Here is a 10934-nt window from a genome sequence, read left to right on the forward strand (position 1 = left end):
CGTATAATACTGAATTTTAATTTTTTTAATTAAAAAAAAAAAATATATTTCGCGCCGTGCTATCTCACTGGTTGTTGTCCAACCAATCCCGTTAACGGGATTTTATCTCGAAGGGGTCCTCAAGAGGTTAACTGACTTGCCTAGTTAAATAAAGGTGTAAAATATATATATATTTTTTTAAATCGGTGTCCAAAAACAACGATTACAGATTGTTATAAAAACTTGAAATCGGCCCTAATTAATCGGCCATTCAGATTAATCGGTCGACCTCTAGTTTAAACCAGTTTATATCCAACTGGTTTAAACCAGTTTATATCCATACCTTAAAGTAGGAGAAGATAGTTCTGATGTCTTCTTCGAAGCCCATGTCTATCATTCTGTCAGCCTCGTCCAGAGCCAGATAACGACAGATATCCAGACTGATCATCTTCTTCTGCAACAGGTCCATCAGACGGCCGGGCGTCGCCACCATCATGTGGACGCCGCTACAAAACACCGGGTTCAACAGGGTCAGAGGTCAAACTGGCCCTCACACAGCTGGCTGACTGGCTGGTTAACTGGCTAGTTGACTGACTGGCTGGCTGACTGACTAGTTGACTGGCTGACTGACTGACTGACTGACTAGTTGACTGACTAGTTGACTGACTGGCTGGCTGGCTAGTTGACTGACTGGCTGGCTGACTGGCTAGTTGACTGACTGGTTGACTGGCTGGTTGACTGACTGGTTGACTGACTGGCTGGTTGACTGGCTGGTTGACTGACTGGCTGGCTGGCTGGTTGACTAGTTGACTGACTAGTTGACTGACTGACTGGCTGGCTGACTGGCTGGCTGGCTGACTGACTAGTTGACTGGCTGACTGACTGGTTGACTGGCTGACTGGCTGACTGACTAGTTGACTGGCTGACTGACTGGTTGACTGGCTGACTGACTGGTTGACTGACTGGCTGGCTGACTGGTTGACTGACTGGCTGGCTGACTAGTTGACTGACTGGCTGGCTGACTAGTTGACTGACTGGCTGGCTGACTAGTTGACTGACTGGCTGGCTGACTAGTTGACTGACTGGCTGGCTGACTAGTTGACTGACTGGTTGACTGACTGGTTGACTAGTTGACTGGCTGACTGACTGGCTGACTGACTGTCTGACTGGCTGGTTGACTGGCTGACTGGCTGACTGGTTGACTGACTGGCTGGCTGACTGGTTGACTGACTGGCTGGCTGACTGACTAGTTGACTGACTGGCTGGCTGACTAGTTGACTGACTGGCTGGCTGGCTGACTGACTGGCTGGCTGACTGACTGACTAGTTGACTGACTGGCTGGCTGACTGACTGACTGACTAGTTGACTGACTAGTTGACTGACTGGTTGAGAGTACTTACTGTTTGACCACCTCCATCTGGTCTTTGACAGACATGCCTCCTATACAGAGGACTGATCTCATATGTGGAGCCCCTTCTTCCTCCAGCAGCTTACAGTAGTATTCTATGATGGTGTGGGTCTGTTTAGCCAGCTCTCTCTGTGGGGAGAGGGGAGGAACACGTTTAGCCAGCTCTCTCTGTAGGGAGAGGAACATGTTTAACCAGCTCTCTCTGTAGGGAGAGGAGAGGCACATGTTTAACCAGCTCTCTCTGTAGGGAGAGGAGAGGCACATGTTTAGCCAGCTCTCTCTGTAGGGAGATGAGAGGAACATGTTTAGCCAGCTCTCTCTGTAGGGAGAGGAACATGTTTAGCCAGCTCTCTCTGTAGGGAGAGGAACATGTTTAACCAGCTCTCTCTGTAGGGAGAGGTACATGTTTAGCCAGCTCTCTCTGTAGGGAGAGGAACATGTTTAGCCAGCTCTCTCTGTAGGGAGAGGAGAGGACCATGTTTAACCAGCTCTCTCTGTAGGGAGAGGAGAGGAACATGTTTAGCCAGCTCTCTCTCTGTAGGGAGAGGAGAGGAACATTTTTAGCCAGCTCTCTCTGTAGGGAGATGAGAGGAACATGTTTAGCCAGCTCTCTCTGTAGGGAGAGGAGAGGAACATGTTTAACCAGCTCTCTCTGTAGGGAGAGGAGAGGAACATGTTTAACCAGCTCTCTCTGTAGGGAGAGGAGAGGAACATGTTTAGCCAGCTCTCTCTCTGTAGGGAGAGGAGAGGAACATGTTTAGCCAGCTCTCTGTAGGGGAGAGGAGAGGAACATGTTTAGCCAGCTCTTCTGTAGGGAGAGGAGAGGAACATGTTTAACCAGCTCTCTCTGCAGGGAGAGGAACATGTTTAGCCAGCTCTCTCTGTAGGGAGAGGAGAGGAACATGTTTAGCCAGCTCTCTCTGTAGGGAGAGGAGAGGAACATGTTTAACCAGCTCTCTCTGTAGGGAGAGGAACATGTTTAACCAGCTCTCTCTGTAGGGAGATGAGAGGAACATGTTTAGCCAGCTCTCTCTGTAGGGAGAGGAGAGGAACATGTTTAGCCAGCTCTCTCTCTGTAGGGAGAGGGACATGTTTAGCCAGCTCTCTCTGTAGGGAGAGGAGAGGAACATGTTTAACCAGCTCTCTCTGTAGGGAGAGGAGAGGAACATGTTTAGCCAGCTCTCTCCGTAGGGAGAGGAGAGGAACATGTTTAACCAGCTCTCTCTGTAGGGAGAGGAACATGTTTAACCAGCTCTCTCTGTAGGGAGAGGAGAGGAACATGTTTAACCAGCTCTCTCTGTAGGGAGAGGAACATGTTTAGCCAGCTCTCTCTCTGTAGGGAGAGGAGAGGAACATGTTTAACCAGCTCTCTCTCTGTAGGGAGAGGAGAGGAACATGTTTAACCAGCTCTCTCTCTGTAGGGAGAGGAGAGGAACATGTTTAACCAGCTCTCTCTGTAGGGAGAGGAACATGTTTAACCAGCTCTCTATGTAGGGAGAGGAACATGTTTAACCAGCTCTCTCTGTAGGGAGAGGAACACGTTTAGCCACCTCTCTCTGTAGGGAGAGGAGAGGAACATGTTTAGCCAGCTCTCTCTGTAGGGAGAGGAGAGGAACATGTTTAGCCAGCTCTCTCTGTAGGGAGAGGTTAGGAACATGTTTAGCCAGCTCTCTCTCTGTAGGGAGAGGAGAGGAACATGTTTAACCAGCTCTCTCTGTAGGGAGAGGAACATGTTTAACCAGCTCTCTCTGTAGGGAGATGAGAGGAACATGTTTAGCCAGCTCTCTCTGTAGGGAGAGGAGAGGAACATGTTTAACCAGCTCTCTCTGTAGGGAGAGGAGAGGAACATGTTTAGCCAGCTCTCTCTGTAGGGAGATGAGAGGAACATGTTTAACCAGCTCTCTCTGTAGGGAGAGGAACATGTTTAGCCAGCTCTCTCTCTGTAGGGAGAGGAGAGGGACATGTTTAACCAGCTCTCTCTGTAGGGAGATGAGAGGAACATGTTTAACCAGCTCTCTCTGTAGGGAGAGGAGAGGAACATGTTTAACCAGCTCTCTCTGTAGGGAGAGGAACATGTTTAACCAGCTCTCTCTGTAGGGGAGAGGAACATGTTTAACCAGCTCTCTCTGTAGGGAGAGGAGAGGAACATGTTTAACCAGCTCTCTCTGTAGGGAGAGGAACATGTTTAGCCAGCTCTCTCTCTGTAGGGAGAGGAGAGGAACATGTTTAACCAGCTCTCTCTGTAGGGAGATGAGAGGAACATGTTTAGCCAGCTCTCTCTGTAGGGAGAGGAACATGTTTAGCCAGCTCTCTCTCTGTAGGGAGAGGAGAGGAACATGTTTAGCCAGCTCTCTCTCTGTAGGGAGAGGAGAGGAACATGTTTAGCCAGCTCTCTCTCTGTAGGGAGAGGAGAGGAACATGTTTAACCAGCTCTCTCTGTAGGGAGATGAGAGGAACATGTTTAACCAGCTCTCTCTCTGTAGGGAGAGGAACATGTTTAACCAGCTCTCTCTGTAGGGAGAGGAACACGTTTAGCCAGCTCACTCTCTGTAGGGAGAGGAGAGGAACATGTTTAGCCAGCTCTCTCTGTAGGGAGAGGAGAGGAACATGTTTAGCCAGCTCTCTCTGTAGGGAGAGGAACATGTTTAACCAGCTCTCTCTGTAGGGAGAGGAGAGGAACATGTTTAACCAGCTCTCTCTCTGTAGGGAGAGGAACATGTTTAGCCAGCTCTCTCTGTAGGGAGAGGAACATGTTTAGCCAGCTCTCTCTGTAGGGAGAGGAACATGTTTAGCCAGCTCTCTCTGTAGGGAGAGGAGAGGAACATGTTTAGCCAGCTCTCTCTCTGTAGGGAGAGGAGAGGAACATGTTTAGCCAGCTCTCTCTGTAGGGAGAGGAGAGGAACATGTTTAACCAGCTCTCTCTGTAGGGGAGAGGAACATGTTTAGCCAGCTCTCTCTGTAGGGGAGAGGAGAGGAACATGTTTAACCAGCCTCTCTCTGTAGGGAGAGGAGAGGAACATGTTTAACCAGCTGTCTCTGTAGGGAGAGGAACATGTTTAGCCAGCTCTCTCTGTAGGGAGATGAGAGGAACATGTTTAACCAGCTCTCTCTGTAGGGAGAGGAACATGTTTAGCCAGCTCTCTCTGTAGGGGAGAGGAGAGGAACATGTTTAACCAGCCTCTCTCTGTAGGGAGAGGAGAGGAACATGTTTAGCCAGCTCTCTCTGTAGGGAGATGAGAGGAACATGTTTAACCAGCTCTCTGTAGGGAGAGGAACATGTTTAACCAGCTCTCTCTGTAGGGAGAGGAGAGGAACATGTTTAACCAGCTCTCTCTGTAGGGAGAGGAGAGGAACATGTTTAACCAGCTCTCTCTGTAGGGAGAGGAACATGTTTAGCCAGCTCTCTCTGTAGGGAGATGAGAGGAACATGTTTAACCAGCTCTCTCTGTAGGGAGAGGAGAGGAACATGTTTAGCCAGCTCTCTCTGTAGGGAGAGGAGAGGAACATGTTTAACCAGCTCTCTCTGTAGGGAGAGGACATGTTTAACCAGCTCTCTCTGTAGGGAGAGGAACATGTTTAACCAGCTCTCTCTCTGTGGGGAGAGGAGAGGAACATGTTTAACCAGCTCTCTCTGTAGGGAGAGGAACATGTTTAACCAGCTCTCTCTCTGTAGGGAGAGGAACATGTTTAACCAGCTCTCTCTCTGTAGGGAGAGGAACATGTTTAACCAGCTCTCTCTCTGTAGGGAGAGGAACATGTTTAACCAGCTCTCTCTCTGTAGGGAGAGGAACATGTTTAACCAGCTCTCTCTCTCTGTAGGGAGAGGACATGTTTAGCCAGCTCTCTCTGTAGGGAGAGGAACATGTTTAACCAGCTCTCTCTGTAGGGAGAGGAGAGGAACATGTTTAACCAGCTCTCTCTCTGTAGGGAGAGGAACATGTTTAACCAGCTCTCTCTCTGTAGGGAGAGGAACATGTTTAACCAGCTCTCTCTCTGTAGGGAGAGGAACATGTTTAACCAGCTCTCTCTCTGTAGGGAGAGGATCATGTTTAACCAGCTCTCTCTCTCTGTAGGGAGAGGACATGTTTAGCCAGCTCTCTCTGTAGGGAGAGGAACATGTTTAACCAGCTCTCTCTGTAGGGAGAGGAGAGGAACATGTTTAACCAGCTCTCTCTGTAGGGAGAGGAACATCAGAATCCAAAACAGGTTTGAAACCTCATCTCTTTCACCAGTCAAATGTATTTTCTAAGGAAGAGAAAGTATTCATGAGCAGATCAGGATCCTTCACTCTTACAGAAGGGCAGTCTCTTCTCTAACCTCTATCGTAACATTACAGTGTGAAGGACTTACTGAGGGACAGATGATGAGACCGTAGGGACCTTCGCTCTTACAGAAGGGCAGTCTCTTCTCTTGCTCCAGAGAGAACATGATGATGGGAAGGGTGAACACCAGAGTCTTCCCTGACCCAGTGAAGGCGATACCGATCATATCCCGGCCTGAGAGACTGAACACACACAGAGATACAGAGGAAACCAACCAATCAATCATATTGATATATCCAACCAACCAATCACATCGTATTGATATAGCCGACCAACCAATCACATCGTATTGATATAGCCGACCAACCAATCACATCGTATTGATATAGCCGACCAACCAATCACATCGTATTGATATAGCCGACCAACCAATCACATCGTATTGATATAGCCAACCAACCAATCACATCGTATTGATATAGCCGACCAACCAATCACATCGTATTGATATAGCCGACCAACCAATCACATCGTATTGATATAGCCGACCAACCAATCACATCGTATTGATATAGCCGACCAACCAATCACATCGTATTGATATAGCCGACCAACCAATCACATCGTATTGATATAGCCAACCAACCAATCACATCGTATTGATATAGCCAACCAACCAATCACATCGTATTGATATAGCCAACCAACCAATCACATCGTATTGATATAGCCAACCAACCAATCACATCGTATTGATAGAGCCAACCAACCAATCACATCGTATTGATATAGCCAACCAACCAATCACATCGTATTGATATAGCCGACCAACCAATCACATCGTATTGATATAGCCGACCAACCAATCACATCGTATTGATATAGCCGACCAACCAATCACATCGTATTGATATAGCCGACCAACCAATCACATCGTATTGATATAGCCAACCAACCAATCACATCGTATTGATATAGCCAACCAACCAATCACATCGTATTGATATAGCCAACCAACCAATCACATCGTATTGATATAGCCGACCAACCAATCACATCGTATTGATATAGCCGACCAACCAATCACATCGTATTGATATAGCCAACCAACCAATCACATCGTATTGATATAGCCAACCAACCAATCACATCGTATTGATATAGCCGACCAACCAATCACATCGTATTGATATAGCCAACCAACCAATCACATCGTATTGATATAGCCAACCAACCAATCACATCGTATTGGTATAGCCAACCAACCAATCACATCGTATTGATATAGCCGACCAACCAATCACATCGTATTGATATAGCCGACCAACCAATCACATCGTATTGATATAGCCGACCAACCAATCACATCGTATTGATATAGCCGACCAACCAATCACATCGTATTGATATAGCCGACCAACCAATCACATCGTATTGATATAGCCGACCAACCAATCACATCGTATTGATATAGCCGACCAACCAATCACATCGTATTGATATAGCCGACCAACCAATCACATCGTATTGATATAGCCAACCAACCAATAACATCGTATTGATATAGCCAACCAACCAATCACATCGTATTGATATAGCCAACCAACCAATCACATCGTATTGATATAGCCGACCAACCAATCACATCGTATTGATATAGCCTTATTTACTAGAATTGTTTTAGAGCTTTACAGTAACGGAGAAGCGAAGAAACCAGTTAAACATCGTATAGCTTTGTATCGCCAGGAATCATGTTCACATCATCAGGAACGAGGACAACGTCAGTGGTTTACTACTGTACTAACACATCATAAGGAACGAGGACAGTGGTTTACTACTGTACTAACACATCATAAGGAACGAGGACAGTGGTTTACTACTGTACTAACACATCATAAGGAACGAGGACAGTGGTTTACTACTGTACTAACACATCATAAGGAACGAGGACAGTGGTTTACTACTGTACTAACACATCTTAAGGAACGAGGACAGAGGTTTACTACTGTACTAACACATCATAAGGAACGAGGACAGAGGTTTACTACTGTACTAACACATCATAAGGAACGAGGACAGTGGTTTACTACTGTACTAACACATCATAAGGAACGAGGACAGTGGTTTACTACTGTACTAACACATCATAAGGAACGAGGACAGTGGTTTACTACTGTACTAACACATCATAAGGAACGAGGACAGTGGTTTACTACTGTACTAACACATCATAAGGAACGAGGACAGTGGTTTACTACTGTACTAACACATCATCAGGAACGAGGACAGTGGTTTACTACTGTACTAACACATCATAAGGAACGAGGACAGTGGTTTACTACTGTACTAACACATCATAAGGAACGAGGACAGTGGTTTACTACTGTACTAACACATCATAAGGAACGAGGACAGTGGTTTACTACTGTACTAACACATAAGGAACGAGGACAGTGGTTTACTACTGTACTAACACATCATAAGGAACGAGGACAGTGGTTTACTACTGTACTAACACATCATAAGGAACGAGGACAGTGGTTTACTACTGTACTAACACATCATCAGGAACGAGGACAGTGGTTTACTACTGTACTAACACATCATCAGGAACGAGGACAGTGGTTTACTACTGTACTAACACATCATCAGGAACGAGGACAGTGGTTTACTACTGTACTAACACATCATAAGGAACGAGGACAGTGGTTTACTACTGTATTAACACATCATAAGGAACGAGGACAGTGGTTTACTACTGTATTAACACATCATAAGGAACGAGGACAGTGGTTTACTACTGTACTAACACATCATAAGGAACGAGGACAGTGGTTTACTACTGTACTAACACATCATAAGGAGCGAGGACAGTGGTTTACTACTGTACTAACACATCATAAGGAACGAGGACAGTGGTTTACTACTGTACTAACACATCATAAGGAACGAGGACAGTGGTTTACTACTGTACTAACACATCATAAGGAACGAGGACAGTGGTTTACTACTGTACTAACACATCATAAGGAACGAGGACAGTGGTTTACTACTGTACTAACACATCATAAGGAACGAGGACAGTGGTTTACTACTGTACTAACACATCATAAGGAACGAGGACAGTGGTTTACTACTGTACTAACACATCATCAGGAACGAGGACAGTGGTTTACTACTGTACTAACACATCATCAGGAACGAGGACAGTGGTTTACTACTGTACTAACACATCATCAGGAGCGAGGACAGTGGTTTACTACTGTACTAACACATCATAAGGAAACGAGGACAGTGGTTTACTACTGTACTAACACATCATAAGGAACGAGGACAGTGGTTTACTACTGTACTAACACATAATGAACGAGGACAGTGGTTTACTACTGTACTAACACATCATAAGGAACGAGGACAGTGGTTTACTACTGTACTAACACATCATAAGGAACGAGGACAGTGGTTTACTACTGTACTAACACATCATAAGGAACGAGGACAGTGGTTTTACTACTGTACTAACACATCATAAGGAACGAGGACAGCGGTTTACTACTGTACTAACACATCATAAGGAACGAGGACAGTGGTTTACTACTGTACTAACACATCATCAGGAACGAGGACAGTGGTTTACTACTGTACTAACACATCATCAGGAACGAGGACAGTGGTTTACTACTGTACTAACACATCATAAGGAATCGAGGACAGTGGTTTACTACTGTACTAACACATCATAAGGAACGAGGACAGTGGTTTACTACTGTACTAACACATCATCAGGAACGAGGACAGTGGTTTACTACTGTACTAACACATCATCAGGAACGAGGACAGTGGTTTACTACTGTACTAACACATCATAAGGAACGAGGACAGTGGTTTACTACTGTACTAACACATCATAAGGAACGAGGACAGCGGTTTACTACTGTACTAACACATCATAAGGAACGAGGACAGTGGTTTACTACTGTACTAACACATCATAAGGAACGAGGACAGTGGTTTACTACTGTACTAACACATCATAAGGAACGAGGACAGTGGTTTACTACTGTACTAACACATCATCAGGAACGAGGACAGTGGTTTACTACTGTACTAACACATCATAAGGAACGAGGACAGTGGTTTACTACTGTACTAACACATCATAAGGAACGAGGACAGTGGTTTACTATTGTACTAACACATCATAAGGAACGAGGACAGTGGTTTACTACTGTACTAACACATCATAAGGAACGAGGACAGCGGTTTACTACTGTACTAACACATAAGGAACGAGGACAGTGGTTTACTACTGTACTAACACATCATAAGGAACGAGGACAGCGGTTTACTACTGTACTAACACATCATAAGGAACGAGGACAGTGGTTTACTACTGTACTAACACATCATAAGGAACGAGGACAGTGGTTTACTACTGTACTAACACATCATAAGGAACGAGGACAGTGGTTTACTACTGTACTAACACATCATAAGGAGCGAGGACAGTGGTTTACTACTGTACTAACACATCATCAGGAACGAGGACAGTGGTTTACTACTGTACTAACACATCATAAGGAACGAGGACAGTGGTTTACTACTGTACTAACACATCATAAGGAACGAGGACAGTGGTTTACTACTGTACTAACACATCATAAGGAACGAGGACAGCGGTTTACTACTGTACTAACACATCATAAGGAACGAGGACAGTGGTTTACTACTGTACTAACACATCATCAGGAACGAGGACAGTGGTTTACTACTGTACTAACACATCATAAGGAACGAGGACAGCGGTTTACTACTGTACTAACACATCATAAGGAACGAGGACAGTGGTTTACTACTGTACTAACACATCATAAGGAACGAGGACAGTGGTTTACTAACTACTGTACTCACATGGTTGGAATCCCCTGGATTTGAATGGGTGTTGGGTGAACAATTCCCTTCTTTTTCAGACCTTTCAAGATTGCTGCGAACACATAGTAAAAGAGGGTTGGGGAAGGAATGACTAGTCAATCATTTTTTAACCACGACAAAAACATATCACCACTTCATTAATAAAAAGGGTGCAAAACAAAAATGGAAAAAAATAAGGTTTTTAATGAAAGTTGAAAGTGTCTGTGTGTCTCTCACCCTGTGGGAACTTAGTGTGTGTGTGTGTCCGGTGTGTCTCTCACCCTGTGGGAACTTGGTGTGTGTGTGTGTGTGTGTGTGTCTCTCACCCTGTAGGAACTTAGTGTGTGTGTGTGTCCGGTGTGTGTGGTCTCTCA

At 45.3% G+C, this 10934-nt stretch overlaps 1 protein-coding gene across 1 annotated transcript; it reads right to left on the bottom strand.

Annotated features, from left to right (window-relative positions):
• Nucleotides 1-295: 295 nt before the first annotated feature.
• Nucleotides 296-10848, bottom strand: LOC123731945 (probable ATP-dependent RNA helicase DDX41). The gene is made up of 5 exons (XM_045711324.1): nucleotides 10842-10848; nucleotides 10561-10633; nucleotides 5738-5891; nucleotides 1380-1516; nucleotides 296-485 (listed from the first exon to the last, which is right to left on the bottom strand). Exons 3-5 carry the CDS (start codon nucleotides 5873-5875, stop codon nucleotides 311-313), a joined length of 450 nt encoding a protein of 149 aa, XP_045567280.1. The 5' UTR covers nucleotides 5876-5891; nucleotides 10561-10633; nucleotides 10842-10848; the 3' UTR covers nucleotides 296-310.
• Between the last annotated feature and the right edge of the window lie 86 nt (nucleotides 10849-10934).

Source organism: Salmo salar, unplaced genomic scaffold, assembly GCF_905237065.1.
Source record: "Salmo salar unplaced genomic scaffold, Ssal_v3.1, whole genome shotgun sequence".
Classification (NCBI taxonomy): domain Eukaryota; kingdom Metazoa; phylum Chordata; class Actinopteri; order Salmoniformes; family Salmonidae; genus Salmo; species Salmo salar.

What these genes read in the sequence shown, in the direction of transcription:
- LOC123731945 (XM_045711324.1), bottom strand. Translation starts at nt 5,875, where the DNA reads ATGATCGGTATCGCCTTCACTGGGTCAGGGAAGACTCTGGTGTTCACC. An exon ending in GTCTCATCATCTGTCCCTCA is followed by an intron (nt 1,517 to 5,737) that starts GTAAGTCCTTCA and finishes CTCTCCCCACAG; the next exon opens with AGAGAGCTGGCTAAACAGAC. An exon ending in CAGATGGAGGTGGTCAAACA is followed by an intron (nt 486 to 1,379) that starts GTAAGTACTCTC and finishes GGTGTTTTGTAG; the next exon opens with CGGCGTCCACATGATGGTGG.